The sequence below is a fragment of the Sturnus vulgaris genome, chromosome 13, assembly GCF_052056855.1.
Source record: "Sturnus vulgaris isolate bStuVul1 chromosome 13, bStuVul1.hap1, whole genome shotgun sequence".
Classification (NCBI taxonomy): Eukaryota; Metazoa; Chordata; class Aves; order Passeriformes; family Sturnidae; genus Sturnus; species Sturnus vulgaris.
The window spans coordinates 1224265-1247089 of record NC_142255.1 but is presented as its reverse complement, the minus strand read 5'-3'; the positions used below and the strand labels follow the sequence as shown (position 1 = coordinate 1247089).

At 44.0% G+C, this 22825-nt stretch overlaps 1 protein-coding gene across 9 annotated transcripts in view; it reads left to right on the top strand.

Moving 5' to 3' along the window:
- Window positions 1-22825, top strand: part of MYO9A (myosin IXA) — a 174393-nt gene that overhangs the window by 121507 nt on the left and 30061 nt on the right. For all 9 annotated transcript variants that reach the window (XM_088172833.1, XM_088172836.1, XM_088172835.1 and 6 more), the window contains 8 exons: window positions 2380-2501; window positions 3540-3681; window positions 4356-4551; window positions 8799-8918; window positions 13302-13377; window positions 18329-18472; window positions 19132-19171; window positions 20061-20183. In XM_088172833.1, coding sequence (XP_088028959.1) covers window positions 2380-2501; window positions 3540-3681; window positions 4356-4551; window positions 8799-8918; window positions 13302-13377; window positions 18329-18472; window positions 19132-19171; window positions 20061-20183 — 963 coding nt within the window. The remainder of the gene's footprint in view (window positions 1-2379; window positions 2502-3539; window positions 3682-4355; window positions 4552-8798; window positions 8919-13301; window positions 13378-18328; window positions 18473-19131; window positions 19172-20060; window positions 20184-22825) is intronic.

Below are 22825 nucleotides of genomic sequence, written 5' to 3'. Positions count from 1 at the left end.
CTAGAGCAAAGCTTAGATGTGTGGATACATAAAACTCAACATTTATGGGCTTTTGGGGGGCAAAAAATGAAACCCCCCCCCCCCAACAAGTATTTCAACAAAGAGTGATGATAATAATAATACACGAGTCTGGTAACATCAGCCTGTCACCACTGAAATAATGCTGCTCTTGGCTCATCACACCAAGGTTTTATTGCTCTCTGCGTGCTCCTGACCAGTCTTGAGCTGGCAAAGCTGGGCCTAATGGACCCTGCAGTCCATGAAGGGGCTGTTGGAAGCAGGCAGTTGATGGATGGTGCTGACTCCCAGGGACTTTCTGGGCAATCCCTCGGGAGCAGCTTCTTCCTGGCTTGCACTGAAAATGCCACCACTGCCTACAGTTCAGCAGGGACTTGAGAATGCTGTTGTGAGGTCCTGCTGTGTTCTGGATGCTCGGCAAGAACTGAAGGTAAAAGATTAAAAAATAAAAGGAGAAAACAAAATTCCTAATGCAGAGACATTCCTTATTTTCAGGATTTTTTTCCCAATGGGATGTTGTCCATTTTGAATCCCGAAGACTTTAGGGATGTTAAAAAGTCCTTCAAAAGCAGCATACATCTGTATTTGTCTGTATTGTTGTTGATTATATGTCTCCAATACTGAATTCAAGACCTTCTAGGGGTTGTTTTAGCAAAAATTTCCTTGTGAAATGTCCAAAGCTCTTTAGGCTCTTTATTTCTAAGAACATCTGTGGAGTTCATGTTAATTTTGGATGAGGATGGACATACTTTTTTTAAAGTTGTTTGCTCATATTAAAAATAAAGACAGAGGCAGCAATAATATTATTATTATTATTATTATTATTATTATTATTATTATTAGAAAGATGCATCCTGTTAGGAGTTGAAACCTGTTTGCTTTCTATCTTCAATTCTGTCATCAAAATGTCCTGTGATAGAGGAGCAAAAAGGCAGCTGGATCAGCAGGACTTTGTCCAACACATGGAGTAAGGTGCATGGTCCAATGTCTCTGTTTAGACAGTGAGTAACAAGTCCTCAAACTTAGGATAAAAATTACGATTTTTAAACTCTGCTTTCATTTAGGTGCCCTAAAAATAATTTCTACATAAGACTTCGTGAAGTAATCCAGTTGCAAGTATGTCTCAGAGGAGATTACCTTTATAGGAGAGCAAGGGTTAGAACTATTTTGGTGGAAAATAAATAGCTGCTTTTGCCTCAGCTTGAATTTGGGGGCAGTTGCTGTAGAGGGTGGTGGTTCTGCTGGTCCTGGAGCAGTGGCTCTGTATGGCTGGAAGTCTCTTCATTAGCCCATACAGCACCAGCCATTAATAGTGGGAGATATGGAAGAGCAGAGCCCAGAGAAGCAGGAAAGGGAGGTTTACTGTTTAATTAATATGTTGAACCACAATTTCCTTCCAGCAACTGAACACTAAATATTAATTGATGCAAATTGTATGACACTGATGTGTGGGAAGTTCACCTGCACTGGGAACCCCAAAACCCCCCAGATCCCAAAGCATGGGAAGCAGGAGAATCTGCCATTCTACCCCACTCAGGTGAGACCCCACCTGCAGAGCTGCCTCCAGCCATGGGATCCAACATCAGAAAGATATGGAGCTCCTGGAGAGAGTCCAGAGGAGGCCATGGAGATGCTCTGAGGGCTGGAGCCAGGCTGGGAGAGCTGGGAGTGCTCCCCTGGAGAAGAGAAGGCTCCAGGGAAACCTCAGACCCTCTTCCTGGGCCTAAAGGGGCTCCAGGAGAGCTGGAGACAGACTGGGGACAAGGGATGGAGGGACAGGATACAGGGAATGGCTTCCACTGCCAGAGGACAGGGTTAGATGGAATATTGGGAAGAAATTGATCCCTGTAAGGATGGTGAGGCCCTGGCACAGGGTGCCCAGAGCAGCTGTGGCTGCCTCATCCCTTGAAGTGTTCTAGGCCAAGTTAGACGGGGCTTGGAGCACCCTGGACTAGTGGAAGTTGTTGCTGCCCGTGGCAGGGGGTGGAACAAGAAGAGCTTTAAGGTCTCTTCCAGCCCAAACTGTGCTGTGATTTAGAAACAATCCAGTAAAAGCAATGGGGAAGTCCACACATGCAAGACATCCTTGGCAGGTTTGGATGCACAGCCACCCTGTGTCCAAACAAACGTCTGGTGCATCTGAAATTGGGAAATGCTCTGTGGTTCACTTTGTTTCAGGTTGTTCCAGAGGTTCTTTATCCTTTTCTTTGGAATCACAAAAAGCATTGATGGAATATTTTACAGGAGAGATGTCTGTTTTGGTAAACAGTGTATCAGTTTCCACAAAACCCTTTGGATTTCGTCTTTTATTTTTTTCTTACACCAAATCATCGTTATGTCATCTGTGGGGTTTTTTTTTAGGAGGAATATAGAGCAGAAGGAATTAGCTGGCACAACATCGACTACATAGACAACTCCAGCTGCATCAACCTCATCAGCAAGAAGCCAACGGGACTGCTCCATCTGCTGGATGAGGAAAGCAAGTGAGTAGGAAAATGCTGGCTTTGGAAATGAGATTTGCTTCTTCTGATAAAATGTGCTTATTCTTCAGTTTTCTGAAAGAAAAAACAAAACAAAACAAAAAAAAACAACAAAAAAACCCCAGCTTCCCAGAAAGTTGCTAATAGCTTGCTTGGCTGATTGGTGTTTCTAGTATTGCTTTTGAGGTGGTAACACACAGAGTGGAGAATCAGCCAGCTGAGCAAAAACCCTTAAAAATCATAATTAAAATTCCTTTCCAGAATTTCTTCCATTAAAGGGAAGGGAAAAGGTTTCCTTTGCTTCTCTCTTCATTTCTTTCCCTGTCTCTTGGGATGTGATGATGTGAAAGTGCTGAACCCAAGTGCATGAGTTAAAAGCAGGATGTGTAGGTGCTGTTTTTGAGATATAAGGTGGACTTATCAATTTACTGGTAAAAATTGAACCAGAGTGAAGTGAGAGCACTCATCCATAGGGGCTGCATTTCCACTGGGTTTTATGGGCATCAGGGACTTAGCTCAGATTTGCATCCTTGTTTGCATCCATCTGTCTCGGGAGAAATTCTTGGGTGAACATGTGGCTTCTGGGACTGCTTTGGTGTGGAAACTTTGGAGCAGAAAGTTCTCCCATCAGATGCTCGTTCCAGTTTCCTCCCTGTGAAAGGCAGGGAAAACCAGGTGGTTTTGCTGAGGTCACTTCAGATCCACGTGACCAGGGGCATGCAGCCTCCTCCCATCATTTGCCTTGCAGATTTCTCCTGCACTTCTTGTCTCGTTGACAAGAGACCAGCAGTGATGTTCTCCCAGTGGTATTGTACTGGGATAAAACAAATTGGGTAAAGTTGTAAAATGCATCTCCATGCTGCAGATTTCCATGAAATTTGAGGGTGGAGGATTGGCTTTCTCTTAACAAGAGGCTCTGCTGAAGCACACACAGAAGTGGAAGCTCAGAATGTCTCTGTTTTCCCTTTTGTGGCCAAGAAAGAAGTGTCAGAGTTTTCCCGTTGGGTTTACAGCTTCTTCCTTTCCATTGTCTCCACTCAGTTTTCCTCAAGCCACAAACCAGACGCTGCTGGACAAATTCAAGCGCCAGCACGAAGGGAGCTCCTACATTGAATTCCCAGCTGTGATGGAGCCAGCTTTCATCATCAAACACTATGCTGGCAAAGTGAAGTACGGAGTCAAGGTCTGTCACCCAGCTGTTCCCAGCTTTCATCTCCATCTGGGATTGGGAAGGAAAGCCCCAGAGGCTCCACAGCGGTGTTTTGGAGAGGATTTGGCCCAAGAAGATGGGAGGGTCAGGAGAGAAGTGTTTGGGGAAATGAAAAGGTGGTAGGAACAGGGTTTTCCTGTTCCCCTCTATGTGGGCATTTAGGGACGCACAGTGAGTTTAGTGCTACACCCCAACAAGAAGTTAAAATTGGGTGTCTGGTGGCCTTTCTGGGCTTGGTTTGTGTAGAAAATGCAGCGTTTTCCTCATCATTAGCTGCTTTTAATACAAATTATGTGTGCTTAAGTCTCAGCATCCCACTGCCACAGGTACTTTCTGGAATCCCACGTGAATGATTCCAAAGTTGACCCTATTTCTATTCACGCCAGCTACTAGCAGAAGGAATTCCAGTGGCCAGATGAGCCTGTGTGAGAAACAGCCTCGGGATTTGCAGCTGCAAATTTCTCATCCTGTTTCTGATGCAATAAATGCACGTGATAAGCATCAGAGATGACGGTCACAAAGAGGTATCTGATATGGGAGCAGGAGAGGAAAAGAAACAGGATCCAATAGTTGTGCTGGCCCAGAAGATCCTACGTGGAGTATCATGTGGGTATTGTTTATTTTCCTCTCTCCTCCTCCTCCCCTAGGATTTCCGAGAGAAGAACACGGATCACATGCGCCCGGACATCGTTGCTCTCCTGCGCAGCAGCAGGAACGCCTTCATCTGTGGCATGGTCGGCGTTGATCCCGTGGCTGTTTTCCGCTGGGCTGTCCTGAGGGCCTTTTTCAGGGCCATGGTCGCCCTCAGGGAGGCTGGAAAACGACACGTGGAGAAGAAAACTGGTATGTGTGCCCATCACCCGGTCCTGGAGCCTGTTTTTCAGCAGCAATTTGGGTCTAATATGTTATTACCCTGTTTGAAGTGGCCTGACTTATTAGGAGTTTTGAATCTGTTAGGAAACTCGTTGAAATAACAGGTAGATTTTTTTGCAGAAGTCACATTTAAAGGTTCATCTGGGTTTTAACATATCATAAGGAAATATTTTCATTTTACTGCTGCTTTAAATTTTCCTTTTTTTAGGACGCATGGATAGAAAAACCCAAGTCATTCAAACAGAGACATACAAATTATCCAGCAAAAAAGATAAATTTTTTTAAATAATTCTTGAACTGCGAGTTACATCTGGAAACAAAAAAAGACAGTAAATCTTCCTATCATTTTCCAAGCTGTTCACTCTTTCAGCTGCAGGAGAGCATGTCTCTTGTCTAGCAAAATTCATCTGGATGGCTTTGCAGTCATCCAGAACCACAAATTGCAGGGGCATTAAATTAAAGGAAAGTGATGGTGCATCATCATGCTGTGGCAGGCAAGACCTAGCTGTGCTTTTAGACCATTTCTCTGCATAAAGCAATTTTGGAAAGACGGGTACAAGCTATTACTATTCATTTCTGGGCACAAGAGGGCTTGAAATCCGTGATGGAATTAGAGCCTTTGCAGGGAACATGTCAGCTGGGTTAAAATTAAATGCAGAGCTGCACCATGAATTACTTTGTAATCAGTGAGGTTTGCATCACGGAAAGTGAGGGAGCCTCGGACAAGGAGCACAGGGATGCAAACTCTTCAAGCAGAAAGAATAATTTTCTTGGGAGCAAATCCCAAGAAGAGCAGGAGGCAAAAAATCAATCTTCAGCTCTTGAGGTTCTCCCTCTGACTCCTCTCAGATGCAGTGTAAGAGAAGAGCTGATTCTCATGAGCCTTGGTCTGTCTGGCACATCAAGGCAGCATTTTTGGACAGAGTAACCAAAGGAGAGTGTTTGGCGCTGGGAGAAAGAGGTGGCTTGCAAAATCCATCTTTGCATTTTCGTCTTGCATAAACCCCAGGCTGAACTCAAATGAAGTAATCCAGAAGATAAGAAAAAATCATTCCATCTCAGGAAGTAAGAGCTGATTTCAAGCCCTGCTTTGCTTTTTTGTGTCTCTGGCAACTGGTGCTGCACACTGCTGTGCTCGTCTCCTCACTCCCACTTTTCAGTCCAGAGTTTGTAGCAGTAACTTGCTTATATGTCTCTTTCTATATATCAATATAAAGATATGATGATAGATAGATAGATAGATAGATAGATAGATAGATAGATAGATAAGTGGATGAGTCCAGGAGGTCTCTTTCATACCAAAATTAACTAATACATGGTGATGGCTGAATTTCTAAACCTTTTCATGGTGCTGCTCCATTATCTGTCCGTGTCCTTTATCCCGTGTTCAAATTGCTTTGTGCTTTGTACCCTCTGGGTTTTGAGTCAAAGAAAAAACAAACCCCTCAGAAAGCTGGATAAGGTTTGTCTTAAACTTACCAACAATCTTCAGATCATTTATACCCTGAACTTTTATGTGCACCAAATTGGGAAAAAGTCATGAGAAAGTCTCCATTATACAGGCAACACTACCGGGAGGTGATTACCCAAATCTGTATTCCATATTGAGGTACACCTTATCTGTGGGGAAAACTTAGCCTACAAGCAGTGGCAGAGCTGTGATCACTCTCCTTGCCCTCTTTGGGGAGCTACCCACCATGGTCAAGCATGACCATCCATGTTGGACAGGCCCTGGAACAATCCCTAGTGGAAAGTGTCCCTGCCCAACTCAAACCTGTTCTGGGATTCTGACTTTGCCCAGGTCACACTTAGCAAGGTGAGATCAGTAGCAGTGTTTTCACTGTGTTTTTGTTGGTGTGACCTTACACCCATCCTCTGCTCCATTGTCCTCCTCCAAAATCCTGTCACCAAAGCAGGTGGCTGTGGAAGACGTAGACATGGGCAGAAGGCTCAGCCAGTGTCAGGACAGTGTGACGGGCTGGTGTAGCATGATGCATCCACTGCCAGATGCTGGAATTCCCTTCTCTCCAAAATAATGCAGAAATGCCCCATTCTGATGCTTTGCATCTATGGCAGAAAACATTTCTGAGTTAGCAAAGTATCCCTAAAGTTCTCCCATCTTGATAGAAGCAGAGAACAAAAGGCAGCACGTTTGAGGTTTATTTTGCTTTTTTTATCAAAACTTGATGGCTTTAATTAGCCTGATTTGAGCATCTACCTGCCCACAGATGTGGAGCTTCTGACAAAATGATGGAAGAGTAAGAAAAGCCTCTCTCACACAGTCATCCACATGCACACGCTTAATACCTGTACAGGTGTTTTTTCAAGATGTGCTGCCCATTCTTGATTTCTGAGGTCCTTTCCCCATCCCTCAGGCAGGTGAAGTGAGGGAGCAGGGAAACATCCAAAACGTGCTTCTTTTCATTAAAGGCCCTTTGCACTCTTTGTCTGAACCTCAGCTGGATCTCTCATGCTTTTACACTTGCAATACCCAACAGGGATTTTCTGGAAAAATCCCTGGCTTATGTCTAAGCAGCTCTGCAAAATTTTTCTCTGCTTCCTTTCCACATCATCCTTTTGGTTGTCTCCTCCATGCCAAGTAGATGCTTCTGGAAGGATAATCAGCATTTTTTCGTGCTAGCTTTAGGGACTCTTTTTTTCTGTGCTCCTGATACCATCCTAGTGCAGCTTTTGGTGATTGTGTGATTGTCTTCGTTAAATTGAAGGTGAAGAGCAGCAAAGTGGTGTTACTGTGGATTTTCTTTGGTACCTTTGTGTTCTGCCTGAGTGATGCTTCTTCTTATGGTGCTGCCAACTCTCCTCGAATATAAGATGCCAGGATCAGGCGAGCTGCACTTAGCTGAAGGGTGGAACTCTTCAATAATTTGATTTTTAATTCTTTTTATTACTAAGTTTATCAATGAGTATTGAAATAGTCCAATAGAACTGCATGTTAGAGCTGGATTTGTTTGTGAACTTGGATTAAAGGAACACTGTCAAGCTTTCTAGGAAAGAATATTGGCTGATTGACTTTTTTTGCTGTCATCAATGCACATTTATTATGCAAAACCGTCTAATTCTTGGCAAAAACTTAATGGAAAAAATGGTGCTGTTCATACAAACTAGGCTGCAGAAACTTGGTTTTGCTGGACCTAAATCCTTGCTCTGATGAAGGTCCTGTGGTCTTGAGGCTGTGCCTGTCCTCGATGGGCTCTGCAGTTGGATTTGGCCAACAAGGGTTGCTCCTTGGGTAATTCCTGCTTAAAAATAATCACACTGGCTTCTGCAGATTTATTCCTGAAGCTGATCACCCAAAAAACCACTGCCCTCAAAATAATCAATAAAAAAGACTGCATTTGCCAAATAAAGGTGACAGCAACCAAAAGCTTGGTGTTTGAGGTCTCACTGGTGGTGAGGCAGATTCCCCTTGACAGTGTTCCCGTGTAAAATTCAGATCAGTCCTTTCCAATGGTTTGATGTGTTGATATGAAATGCTCTCCACTTTGCTGGCACAAAGTGACTCCATGGTGACCTCCCCACGCCTCACTGGGAGTGTGGCACATCCTGGACTTGGCCAACAATGACAGAGAGGCACTGTGTGTTGGCACATTATCACTGGCATCACCTCTCCTCTACCCTGTGCTCACAGCTGGCCCATCAGAAGTCCCCTTGGCCACACATTGATGGTTTCTTCCAATTCAAACCCATCCTGCTGAACTCCAGGCTCTGTGTCCTCTGCCCTCAGCGAATATAGAAATGGTGCTTAATGCAAATAATTTACATTTTCCCTTTAAAATGCCAAAATCTGAGCAAAATGTAGCACTGGGATGCAAAATGAAAATTCCAGGTGGTTGTCTCATGGAGCATCTGGACAGGGATTTGTGGGTAACACTGGGCAGAGACATGGAAAGGATTTAAAAAATAAGTTAATAAAAGTAAAGATTTATCTAATCATCCTCTTTTTGCCCAAATAATCTTGGAGTGATTATTAAGTGTTTGTGCTCTGTCTGATGAGGATGATAATTGGGACTGGGACATGGTCCAGCCCATTGCTCCCATGCCACAGTGCAGAGGAAACCACGGTTGAATTGTGTCGAGCACAAAACGTGTGACCCTTGAGCTCCTTTGGGCTTGTTCCTTCCCCTCTCCTGATTTCTGCTTATTAAATCTTTCTCTTCTCTCCATTTTTTTTGTTTGTTTTTATTTTGCTTCCCAAGGGCATGATGATGCAGTGCCATGTGCGGTTTTGAAAAGTGTGGATAGTTTTAGCTTTCTCCACCACCCAGTTCACCAGAGGAGCTTAGAGATCCTGCAGAGGTGCAAGGAGGAGAAGTACAGTAAGGCTCCACCACCCTCCCCCCTCTGATACCACACTCACACATCCAGAAATGGAAACCAGCTGCATTCCATGTAGAAAGGATTAAAACCAGCGCCTGAGGAGCCCTCCATGATCAAACCAGCTGCCTTAGATCAGTTTTGAGCCTATTGGGAAATGATTAGGCAGAGTTGGAAGAGTCCAATTAAAAGCAAACCCGTATCTCTTGAGATCTTGCAAAAATCATTTTTTTGGCAATTTCCCTATTTACTCACTGACATTAATAAAGAATATTCCTGATACAAGGCTGGTATAGCTGGAATTCAACTTAATTTGGATTTCATTGGACTTCAGAAATATCTTTAGCTTGTGAAAATATTGTCTCCCAGGGCTTTTACTTAAAACAGAGGCATCGTCAATGTTATTTTACAGAATGATGCACTTGGTCTCCATTTCTTCATCTTCACTCCTCTGTCATGTAATAAACTCATCCTGCATGACAACATGGACACTCTTGCCTGCACTACTCTATTTTTTTTTATATTTAAATAGATATTTGGTGGTCTCATGTTTAGATATATTATTTGCCTACCATTATTCTCTTTCTTCATGTTGTGTGTTAAAACTGAGAGAAATAGAGCTGCTCTGCATGGGCAGCTCAACTTGCTTAAACTTCATGAAATTTAGGTGTAAGTGGAAACCACTTTTTTTCTGTAGAGCTGAGCACAGTAAGTACAATAGGTGCATGCTAAACCTTCATAAATACGGTTTTCCTGTTAGAAACCTTCTGTCAGAGGTCTGTGCTTCCTGCAGCATGTGGGGTTGGGGGAGCAGTGGTGGTTTAGGTCTTAATTTAGGCTTTCATTGTTAATTTAACTACTTTATTTTCCCCTACAAGTTTCCAACACCGCTATAAGAAAATATAAAGGCGTGATACTAAATTTTATTTGATTTCAGATTTTATTAAGTGGAATTGTGCCAAGTGACCTTACTGATGCTACTAAGAAACTATTGGAAAGGAAGATAGTTATCAGCAGAGTAATTTTACCTGCAATAAATGAATCAATGTAACTTTAATTTTTAAATTGGCTCCACAATATGGGAGATTTTGGGGGGTTTAGTTTGCAGTTCCATAGGTGGGAAAAAGGAAAATCATACAACTCAAGAGATGCTTAGAGCTTTAATTTAGTGGGAAGCAGGAAGTTGAGCTCAAGTTGAGCTTTCACTATTATAGACTAGTCCACACAATTTGGGATCTTTTACAATAAATCCAGCGTGTGGGTCTAAGAAGAACATCGCCACAGTTTGTAAATTGGCATCTGACCATGCAAGCAAGTCATTCTTGTTCTGCATTCAGAGATCCTTCCCATCTTCCCACGGGGTGTGCTCCTGCTTCCCCAGGCTCCCTTGGCAAGCTGAAGTGGGCTTGGAGCTGTGTAACGTTTCCGTTCAGAATCCATCAGAGTTTGGGCCCCACAGGTGAGCTTGGCTTTTCCCACAAGTCAGATGAGGTTATACATCCATGTCATCCTTGAGGCAGGAACCAAGGTCATCTCCTTGTCTTGAACTGTGCAATTAGTTCTGAACAAAGAGAGAAAAATTGGTTTGATGAGTTTATTGAGATAACCTGTAGGTCCCTTGGTATTCTGGAACCAACTGGTCACCCTTCCCTTACCATCAGCTGCTTCCCTGGTGCTGTGGAGTCCACCAGTTCCTCCAGGGCAAGGCACTGGGTTTAGACACCTCTGATTCAAGTCTGGAGCCCTGCTGGTTGGCATTCATCCATAGGGAGTAGACAGGGCTTATCCAAAACTCTTCTTAACAAGGGCAAAGACTTGTTAGGTAAATCAGTCCATCTTTCTGAAACACTCCAGCTGAAGGAAAGGGAATATGCTTGAAAAATCTGAATAATTTTTGCCTGAAGTGTAAACCAGATGAGGCTGTGTCTGGGCTGGATGAAGGAAGTGAGAGGTTGTTGCCACATTGTTCTTTCCTGCTGTGTCTCAATTCCTACAATTTAATAGCCCATATTCACCATACACAATTCTCAAGGCTATGTGCAAGTCACCAGCTGAAATCTAAGACCTTTTTACCTTCTATTTATGGAAATCCCTCTTATTTCCAAGAAAAGGGTTTTACATCAACATTACAGCTTTTTTTGGCTGTATTCCTTCTTTAAAGAGCCAAGTGATGGCACAATGTCGAAAAGTCTTTCCCTTTGGTGCACCTAAAGTACTTCTCTTTAACCCAACATGTGCACTGTGACCTTTGTTAATCAACAAGTAACTTAAGGTGCTGAGCTGGCAGAACCATGATGCAATTTAAATGCAGCTGTTACCTGAAAGCCTGAAATAGAAATTCCCTTTTCCTGAGCAATGCAAGGTGTGGATGCAGGGATAATTTGATACAACCTTGTCTTCATCACTTCAGCTTGACTTGTTGGGTTGGAAGGTGTTTTGGACCTTTTCTTTCTTTGGCGGGGAGTGCAGGAAAGGGTAGGAAGACAGTTTTGCTCCACAAAGAAGGGTATGCATTTAAAAAAATCTTGGAAATACCAGTGAAATACTGTTTTTCATGGACTCCTTTAGACAAGAAAAGCCTTCTGGGCCTTAATAGAGGAGTATCCAGGTATATTAAAATATATTTAATCTATATTAAAAAAAGGTCTAGCTAGACATTAGGTGCTTTCTTCATCTAAAACTAGCTACATAAAGTACTAATGCAACATTTTAAGCAGATTCCTGGTTATTCCCATTTTTCCCTCTTTACAATTGGGTTTCTGTGCTCTAAATCAGGACTTCAGACACAGAAGTGCCAGTCTTGAAAGAGGCACAAGAACAATCCTAGGGCAATAATTGTAACCCAAAAATGGGTTAAATGGCAAAAAGAGGGATTGGAAAGGGTTTTGAGCTTGGATATTGTTAAGCACTCAGATGCTTTACCTGCCTTGCTTTTCAAAAACCTCCAGTGCTGGAGATGCCAAACCTTCTCAGCAGGAGTGATTTGGTTGGTCCTGCCTTGGAACACAGGCAGGGTTCAAAGATGACCTGGAGCAGCACACCCTCAAATTTTCTTTTGTTGACATTTCCAGAATATTTGGGCTACCTTTAGATGCAAAAACTTAACCAGCAGGACCATCAGCCTTTTCAGGGATCTCTTGCCCAATTCACGATGAGCAGATTCTCCTGTTGAGCTTCAAGATGAGCTGTTACAACACCTTTACAGGACAAGGAGGGTGGTAAATGTCCAGTTAAAGTGATGTCACCATTGACTTTGGTAGGAATTCATCTTCTCCTCAGGAATTCCAGGCTCAGAACAGCAGGGCAGGCCCAGGTCTCAGCGTATTTGCTTTGTGTTCATCTTTCAGAACAGAAAATCACCAGGACACCTTTTAGCTCAGCACCTGGGCTGCATGAAATAGTGGAATTATAAATATGGGGAGGAGGGGATATGCTTCCTCCTGTTCTGCTACAAACCATAGTTTAGACTTTTTTCTTTTTAGAAAGCTTTTCCCCCCCCTTTTTTCCCACTGTAGATGTCTCAGGGTAAAATAAAACACATTTTCCCCATGCTGAGGTGAGAGCTGTGATTTTTCCTGTCTCACAGCAGTGATTTTGAGACAGTTATAAAATTGCTCAACTGTTTTCTTGTCAAACTCCACATTATCAAATCTTTAAATTTCTGTGGTTTGGTGACTTGAAGTGTTTTGTTGTCTATAAAAATTGCCTACTGTCTTTTTAAGTGCTTGGTTACAAAACATTTCCACTTTGGGAGAGATAGCAGCTGCTACTGTAACCATGTGTGGCAGCTTCTTTGGCTGAATACACAATAGATACTTTATTTAATATATTGTTTTATTAGAGATATTTTATTTATTTACAAATAAATTATTCTAGTTATCAAAGGATATAGTCTCAATAGGCTATCAAGCCTTTATAAAATAATATATAAAGTATTTCCTACTTGCTGCACATGCCCTTATATTTGGAGGGAGGGAGAGAAGAAGTGTCTAAGAAATGAATGGCCATTTTCCCAAGCATTCTAATTATTGTTTTGCCCATGCAGCTGGTGAAAAGCTTGGGAATCTCTTGGACATGGAGAACACGAGTGACTGCTCCCCCCGCCCCATCATCTCCTTCCCTCACCCCATTTGCTCGCTGGGACAGCGTGTCCCTACAACACCTCATGCACCTGTGGGAGGGGAATGAGAGGCTGGAGCAAACGGTGTGACTCACAGGGGTGATGGCTCTGGCAGGGAGGTGGCACCGGGATGGCATCCTTGGCACCCGGAATGTGCTGGGACACGTCGGCTGCTGCACGCCAGAGTCAGGGCTGAGCCATGGCTCTGCTGATTGTGTGTTGGGTGGCAGCCAGCTGGAAACATCTTCTTCATGTGCTGCTTCAGGTATCACCCGCAAGAGCCCGAGGACGCCGCTCTCAGACCTCCAGGGAGTCAACACCATCAACGAGAGGAGCCCACGGTAAGGCTCCTGCTTTTACCTTGCCATGGCCAGGGATCTGGCATGAGAGAGCCCTGGCTGTGCCTAAAAATGACTGTATTGACATTTCTCCTGTCTTGCCTACCAATCTGATTTCTCTTTGTTCCTTCTCTGCCTTGTGATTGGATCCAAACACCTTTCCTGACTAAACAGCAGGCAGGGAAACCAACTTCCCTGTGTCAAAGGCAGCAGTTGATGGTGTTGGGTGTACAAGGGGATAAGAAGCTTAAAAAAATGAATGAATGTGCCAATACCAAGGAAATAGTCTTTCAAGGAATACAGATTTGGATGCAGAACTGCATACAGCATGTGGTGGCTCCAGGCACTTTGGAATGTGGAAAACCTGGAAGTTATGGGGTTTGAGATGGTACTTTACCAAATGCTTGCATGTTTTCAGGGGGGAAAAAAAGCACATTTGCTTCAAAATTGATTGATTTTTACAGTTTTATGTATATTTTTATTTTTAAATCCTTCCTTGAAGTTTCTGACCATTTAAGCAGCTACTGAATAAGACTCAGGTCTACACTTGAGCTACAGATCTGTGCCTCTTCTGCAAAGCCTTCTCCATCCCCATTCCAGAATTAACTTGCTTGTGAAGCCAAAGTCTTCATTTCCAAGGCATGTCTGGGCACTGGTCCTTTTCCCAGCTATTCTTGTGCTATTCCTCCCCACATCCCAGGAGGTCTCATTTCCCAATACCCACTTCCCTCTGAGCAGGTGTATGCTGGGGAAGGAATGATAGGAGCACCCTCTGCTCCTACAACCACTGCTTGGAGCTGTGGATATCCAGGTGTGTCTTTATGGCTGCTCTGAGGTTAATGAGAAGCCCAGAACAAGTCAAGAGGGGGCTGAGTCTGTCTCCATTTAATGTGTCCATTAAATCAGTCCTTGCATCTCAATGGCTTCCACACAGAACTAAATATCCTTCAAGGATATTGTGAAGGCTCATTTTTAATGGCTTTAATGCCAAACAGCCACAACAAAAATCAGATACACATTGTTCCTTTTTTTAGGGAAAGAAGAGTGGCTTCTTCTGCCTGGTTTTGTTCACCGCGTGCTCTCTGAGTGCCATCGAGAATAGAATGTCCTTCCTCTGAATTCCTCTCCTTTGAGAGAGGCAGTGGCACCCTACTGAAGGAGAACTGAATGGTCTCACATCATTATAAGTCCGTTTCAGTGGTTAGAGAGGATGGGAATTGCTTAAAATGGTGGGATTGAATTCATAAATTTGTGCCACTTCTGAAGTTTGAGCAGAAATCCAGCTGGTACAAGCAATTCCACCCTGTCCTGGGAAGGTGATACAACCCTGGCTGTCCTCACCCCAGTCTGTGCCACCCTCCTTTCCTTTCTCATAATGCTGCAGCTGCTGGGGCTCTGATGGGTTGGGTTGTGACAACAGTTGGACATTGGTAACACTCAAAGCAGGGAATGTTGGTGTCTCCAGAGGTGACGTTCCCTGTTTCCAGCACCTCTGATTGTGCAAGTTTCCCTCAAGATAATGTAACATGAAACTTTGTCCCTTTGGAGATTTTCCCCTGTAGATAAGAGGATTCCTGCAGTTTCTCTATCCAGCCTTTGGCACATGAGGAATATCAGTTGTAAGAGCCTGATGAAGAGAAGGAGGCTTTAGCCAGCTTTTAAAATGCTGTTTGTTGAATAGATGAGGTTACAGCAGTTGAGGGTGGTGGCTGAGCCTGGAGCTGCTGGCTGTGTGTCCTGAAGCCAAATTTTATTTATGTTACAATTCATTATATACTTTTCATTACAGAGCATTTTAATACATGACTACCAATCAACATCATACACAATACCTTTTACATTTACATATAACCTATCAAAACTGCTAAAATGACCATATTATGTTAGTGACTAGCCAATCATCAGAGTTAGTAATTATATGTTAGGCTTTGGGACTTGTTCTGCAGTGGAAATTTCTGAGATCTTTTTTTTTACTTGCAACATTGGCTTTCTTGTTTGCCTGTGAAAATCCTTTTGTTTGAGGTGGATTTATCCTTTGCTCTAAGCCATAAAAGCCTCTTCTAACTCACTTGCTTTTTGTTTTCTAGTTACCCATTAAAACTAGCTCAACAATTCTTTTCTTCTATATCAAAACTTGTTTTCATTCCTATAAAACCTTCTGTATATCTGCAAAACTTCTCCATTAAATTCCTGTCCTTCCCAACAATCCGTGAACTGGGACAGGGCTTTTCTTGACTAACTCCAGCTTTGGAGGCACTTTAGTGTGGGAGCTGGGGCTGCCAACATTTTCATAGCTCAAAATATTTCAGTTATCTCAGCAAAGGGACATTGTAAAGGCAGGGAAGTTCCTCCTGACCCAGGCAAGGAGGAGGATGTGTTTATTTACTGAGGAGTTCAGTGTGTGGACACTAGTTATGTGGTTTAACCCATGCCAGCACAGCAGACAAGTCAGCCTAAACAGCCAGAATTGAGGAACTGTGTTTTCCTTCCTCATCCTCAGCAGCTGTGTTCTACCAGCAGCCTCAATCTGAGCCTTTATTTGCAGAAAAAGTGCTTTTGGAGTCATCCTAACCCCTGTGTTCCTCCTTCTGTGGTGCCTTGATAGCATGGTTCGTGATCTTCACTTCCTTTGGGCATCATCAGTAATGAGTCCTCAGATGTCACCTTTACCCCTTCCTTCTGGAAGTACAAACCAGGTGTCTCCTAAGATCTCCAAGATCCAGCCTGAGCTTTCAGAGTAGGCAGGTGATTTTGATCCCTTTGACTGTAGCTACCTTTGAACTGGAGAGTCATGTCACACTTGATGAATGTTGGTATTTCAGGTAGATGGCACTTGTTGAGCAAGAGGAGGTGAGCACAGGAGTGCAGGTGACACTCTGGACGAGAGATTGGCTTTAGCAGCTTCCCAGCAGATCGACTGGCAAGCAATTTATGGCTCCAAATTAAACAGGAATTGCTTTCAAAGCCATCTCATGATCATGTGGTTGCTGATAAGTCTGGTTGTGCATTCAACCTAGAGGATAGTTTGGGGCCTGTTTCTAAAAGCAATCTTCAGGCATGACATCACTCAGGAAGTCACTGTGGAGGGTTTAGGGAGCCAAGTGCTCTCCTCTGATCTCAGGAAGGAAAGTGGACGGGTGGTTTGCACATGCTGGGGGGGAAACCAGGCTTCAGCAGAGCATTCCAAGTGCCTTCCTCAGCTGCTGAGAAATGAAGGCCAGGCCATGCCTAACCAAAACCACTTGGGCTGGTTGGGATCCTGCTGGTTGGTGCTTACTAGTGACACTTTTATGTGCAGGTTTGTCTGAGCAGGTGTTGGTCTGGAAACAGCTGGCTGGACTCAGTGAGGTGATGGACACCAAAGTACCAAAAGCCTGTATCTGTTGCCATGTGAACATATCCATCCTAAAGTGTCCATAATGGACAGAGCTGACAGTTTATCTCTTGGGTTTTTCAAAACTACATGGGAATTTCTAAGGTTTTCCAGAGAGGTTAGCCAGGCTTAATGGTGTTGTTCATCCCAAAAGTGGCTGTTGAGCTTTAGTGGTTCCCATCAACTGGTGATTTTTTTCCCACCTGCAGACATGAGGGTTTTGGGGGATGGTACCTGAGATGTAAAGAGAAGAAAGGTGAACAGGAGGGATCACTTGGATATTCAAGCTTCTCACTGACAATCTGTCAATGGAATGCTTAAGAAGGCAGGTCCTGGAGTGCTTAGCCAGGGATTTTACTTTGCTGTGATTGATCCCTCCTTATAGTAGTGGTGCATGTCAAAATGCTGATTTAATAGGATCAGGAAGGAATTTGGGAAGTGCTCAGATGAGGCAGTGAGGTGACATTGCTCTGAGGATCCGGCTCCAGGTTTTGAGCTGGCTGAACATACAGCTTTACATCCTTTATTTTTTAATTTCCATGTGGCACTTGAGATTTGTCTTTCCTCCAAATCAGGTCTTTAAGGCAAAGGACTACCTTTGTGTCGGACCTCAGAAGTAGCCGGTGCCTGAGGCCATGTTTAAACCACCATATCCTTCTGCATCCTCATGACTTAGTGCAGCCTAGAGCCTCCTCCTGTTCCTTTTCCTCCTGTCTGAGATAACTGGGGGGGGGGGGGGCACGTTGCAGCCCCCACGTCCATCCTTAGATTGCTTTTCTTTTGTATGATGATTTCTGCAAGGCTGATAAAAAATCTAGAGTTTAAAAACCCCAACAGACCACCAAAAACCCACCAAGCCAAAAGTATTTTGTTTGGGTGCTGTCCATAAGAGGCTTCATGTTGCCCAGACACCACTGGAAGGCTCCTCATCTCTGGAAGTTGCTTGTCCTGATGTGCAGTTTGGTCAAGTATCCATTTTCATCTCTCCAAGGTGGGATTTTGGTTCCTCATTCTCTGTAGACGTTCTGAAGCCAGGTGAGCATTTCTGGAGACCACAGCAGTTATGCTCCATGGCAGGGGGGACCAAATTGAGTGACTGATTTGTAATCGGGCCCCAGAGAGTGATTCAGAGTCAATCCATCCATCCAGCTGGGGCTGACATCCATCTTTGTGGCAAATAATGAGTTTATTGCAAATTAGATTTGTTTTTCTCTTCCTAATGGAATGAATGTGTGAATGTGAGGAGACAGAGTCTGCACTAGATGTCATGGCCTCATATCCTTCAGACCACCAAAGGTACCTAGAGGTATCTGCAGACTGAAGGTTTCTGTCTGAGAGAGCTAGAAGCTGTTATTGTCCTGCTGATAATTTGTTCTTTTTGTGAATATTTGATCTTTGAGAGGTGCTTTAGTAGACTATGGCTTCATGTGCTGTGTAGCACCAGGGACTCATCCCATGGGAGTGAATGAACAGTGGGAAAAAAAAGCAGCAGCTCATTTTCTACCAGTGAGTTATTTCATGATCTGTTTTTATCATAGAACCGTGGTTTTTCTCTCTTCCTAACGGTGTGTGGTGTTTCAGGGATGCCTTTGCAGTTGGCTGGAATGGCCGGATGGGGATGAGGCACAACAGGCTCGCCAGCCCTGGCACCTTCCTGGACAAAGATGGGATATTCGTCAGCACCACCAACAGCAAACTGCTGGAGAGGGCCCATGGCATCCTCATGTCAGTACCCAGGAGGGGAGCTGAGCTTTACTCCTGGAGCATAATAATGAGCAGCATGGGTAGCTAGGGGAATGTAAATAGGATATAAAACTCTCAGAGTGCCAAGGAGACTTGGAGGTGTTTCCCAGTTGGGTCAAAGCAGCTCTGGCACATTTGACATGTCTGATTTAACTCATCTCGTTCATTCAGAACGACAGAAAAAGGAAAGAAAGAGAAGGAACAAACCTGCTGGTCACACCAGTCTGGAGATACAGCAGCCATGTAATGCAGTCACACTTTTAGCATCATATCAAAGTTTCCATTATAAATTATCTGGGCAGATGATGTTGATGATTCACACTGCAGTCTCCTCAAAGGTTCAGGGAGCATCCCAGAGTGTCTGGGATGAACATGGGCTTTGGAAATCAGCAGGCTGGTCAATCATTTTGTGAGGTAGCTTCTTTGCTCTTCCCAAATCCCCAAGGTGCCATCATTTCCAATGGAACCATTCCCATTAATTGGGTCCATTCCTCTCAGTCTGCAATATGCAGGGGCAGCCCCATTTCAGTGCCAGCTAGGGGCAGCAGCTGCTTAGGGGGATTTGGAGGGGCTGGTTTCAAAAACTCCTCTATTCCACAATTGCACTGTGGATTAACCTGAACCATTTATTATCTCCCTAGGCGAAATAAGAACTTCAAAGCCAAACCCAGTCTCCCAAAGGTGAGTAAGAAGCAACATTTTCTCCTTTGTGTTCTGTGGGTTAAGGCTGTAGCACAGTAACGCAATGCTGTTAGATATGAAGAAGACCATTATGTCTACACCAAGATTTTGGTCAACTCAGCTCTGTTCAGGGCTCATTAATTTATATAAACTCAAAGGATTTCAGCCCTGATTTCTGCTGGGAGATATACGAGCACTTACAGCCCCCTTTGAGCTGCTCTGGCTCCTTTTTCCTCCTTCTGAGAAGGAGTATGTACATGCTGGTGAAATTTAATAGCTAAATCTCTAAACTAAAATGAGCAAGTAAGTGATGCAGGAGAGCTAGTACCTGATAGACAACAGCCTCGTTACTTTCTCTCCCTCTTGGCTACATTTATTATATTTTAAGGAGATCTGTTGTCCCTAGAAGAATAATGCTTTTTGTGGTCCTCCCTGATGCTGAATCTGTGATCAGGAACAGAGTACCAGGAAAGGAGCAAACATTGTTTTTACTCCTCTCTATGTCCATCTTGCACCTGCAGTGGCACCAGTGCAATTAATCAGTGAACATTAACAGTGAGGAGAATCATAGAATCATGGAATGGTTTGTGGTGGAAAGGACCTTAAAGGTCATCCACTCCTACCCCCTGTCATGGGCAGGATCACCTGCCTCTAGACCAGGGTGCTCCAAGCCCCTCCAAGCTGGCCTTGGACACTTGCAGGGATGGGGCAGCCACAGCTTCTCTGGGCAGCCTGTGCCAGGGCCTCCCCACCCTCACGGGGAAGCCATCCCTCAGTGCTCCCTGTTGAGATTACTTCACTTAAGGAAGCCCTCTAAGGGTTAAGGAGGGATGTAGCAGATGGTGTGATGGTAACATCTGGATTTTCTATGGATTCTCTTTTTCTGCAGCACTTGCTGGATGTGAAGTCCCTCAAGCATCTCACGAACCTGACGTTGCACGACCGCATCACCAAATCCCTTCTCCACCTCCATAAGAAGAAAAAACCACCCAGCATCAGTGCCCAGTTCCAGGTGAGCCCTTTCCTTTGATGGAGAGGGGGGGAATTACCTGCTCCAGGCACAGTCCTGTCCCATCCCCTGCAGCATTTAGGCCATGAATCCCACTGAGGGCTTGAGGGAACTGGAGACGAGGCAGGTATTTAGGGGGTGCAAATGGAGAGGAATAAGAGTGAGGATGGGTATCATGAGGGATGACATGGTGGAGCAAGGTGGGACATGAGGATGAGCTGCAGAGGGAGATGTTGGTGCATCCCTGGCCTCTGGTACCTCATATTGTGCTGCTTTCTCCCCCAAATCCAGACACTGCAAAATCCCTAAATCATGGTTTTTACAGTCTTTTTACTCTCATCCAGTATAATCTGTTCTGAGACAGAATGGGAATTTTAATAGGGGCAGTAAAGTCAGAATCCTGCTGCATTATCTCCAGGTGAGCAGGGGAATTCAGAGGAGGGATCGATCTTATGTTGTCAGTGTGGTTTGCCAGTCAGCAATCCCCGGGGTTGGTGCAGAGAAAATAATCCTCCAAGGACTTGGCAGTGCTGGGCTCACAGTTGGACTCAATGATCTTAAAGGTCTTTTCCAACCTAAATGTGATTGTTCTATATGTGCATCATGGCTTGGAAACTGCTACAAGACGTGCACAAGCAGGTAGTAATAATAGAAAGCAGCTTTTCACTTAAAATCTGGGTTCTAAGCAAGTCTGGGTTGGTTTTGACTTGTAATTTTCACTGCTTTGGGGTTGGTTTTTTTTTTTGGAGATGTGGTTTATATTTATATTTTAAAAGTCTCTGTGTGTAGGTGTGGGTAAGATTAAATAATTAAAAATATATGCACACACGTATATGTATAATTAGCAGAATGCACATCTGTATATTTATATATTCAGCTTTGTTTAATCTAATGGTATTCTTGTCAAAATTCACTCCTGTAGAGTTTAATTCATAGCCATGGAGGGGTTGAAACGGGGATGTCTTGGAGTGAAAGGCCTTCCCAAAACCTATTTGTGCTCTCAACAAAACTCTGAAAAGCCTCGGGGGCCACAATTGATTTTTTTTTGTATATTTTCACAGCACATTCAAATAAAATACCTCTGATTTCATTGAGCACTTTTTAAAGAGAATAATTTTGAGGGACAAAGCAGCAGTATTGCTTTTTTAATCAAGAGCAAACTAATAAAATTGCATGGAATTGGGTCACAGGCAGGAAACACAAATGTTTCCTATCATGGTTTTTTTGCAGAGAAATGCTGCTTTGTGTCTAATGCCTCAACACCAGGCTTGCAGCTGCTCCATCTCCTATGGATTTCCACTATCCCTATACTTAGGGTAATCTGTAGGGGAAATAGCTGCCTTGGAGTGTGTGCTGAGGATGCAGGATCCCCTGAGCAGGGATGGCTGTCACGATGGGAAGCTGAACCACCCATACCTAAAACTGTAGAGCTCCCCTTTAACCCACATCCACTTTAACCCACATGAGGTGGTGCCCTGGAGAGAGGGATGGAACAGTTCCTGAAAGGCTGAGTGCAGGTGGTGAAGGAGTGGGTGGCTGGAAAGTTTTACTGGCAGAGAGACAAAGGAGACGGGTCCAGGGTTAATCCAGTGACCTCACACGTCCTTTGAGGATTCCCAACCACCAGATGGCTGAGGGTGCCTGGACCATCTGCCTCACACAGGATGGTGCTGAGGGAATGGAAATGCCCCTTCCTACGGGTCCAGCACATCCCATTCCCACCATTTCCAGCACTGGAGCACTCTGCTTGCTGGGCTTTTAGCAAAGGGGTTGTGTCCCTGGGGTACCCCCTTTCCCTCCCACCAGCCCGTGGGGGCACTGTTGGATGCTGCAGCTGATTGAAAGCACCCAATAGGCTTCTTTTGTGTAAAAAAGAGTAATTTCAGATTTTTAAAAAAGCAGGAGCATGCCACATCATGGCATTCCTGCTGCTTCCTGGGACAGGAGAAGCAATATTTGCATGAAGTTAATGTACCTAACACAGCTGCATCCCATGTGCCTGAGATCTATCCTTTGCTCCTTCCAAAATTCTGGATGTGAATCAATTTTTCTAAACATGAAAGGCTTCCCAAAAAGATGTCTTTGAAGTGAGCAGAAGGAAAAAAAGGCTTCCTGTGAGCAGTGGGCAAAATGCTTCTTTGTAATACCACACCAGTTTATTAACTCCTCTATTCCAAAATTTATAACTCTGCTTATTGTAAATGTGACAGAATATCCTTTACATGAGAGAGTTTTAAACTCTATTAAAATCAAGAGTAATCAACTCTGTAGCACCTTACCAATGTCATGTTTGTAATGTGCTCAGCAATTAGATAGACCCAAAAATATACAGCAAAAAAAATGTGGCTGAGGAGCCTGGCCAGCAGCAATGGACCCGGCACACTCTGGTTTTCAGCCTGGTTTTATTCCAAGAGCTTGTGATTCATCCCAAAAAGTCAAAGGTTTGCAAGGTGAGGGGATAACTGAGCATGACATCCCACTGGAGCAGCTGGCTGTAGAGTGATGCCAATGTAAATTCCTTTTTATGGGAGAGACTTTTAATGGTGATGAATAAATAAGGGGAAATAGTAAAATGGAACCAGGAAACTGCTCGATTCTCAGTGATCCTTTAGTCAGGAACATGCCAGCGCTGAAGTTCTTCTCTA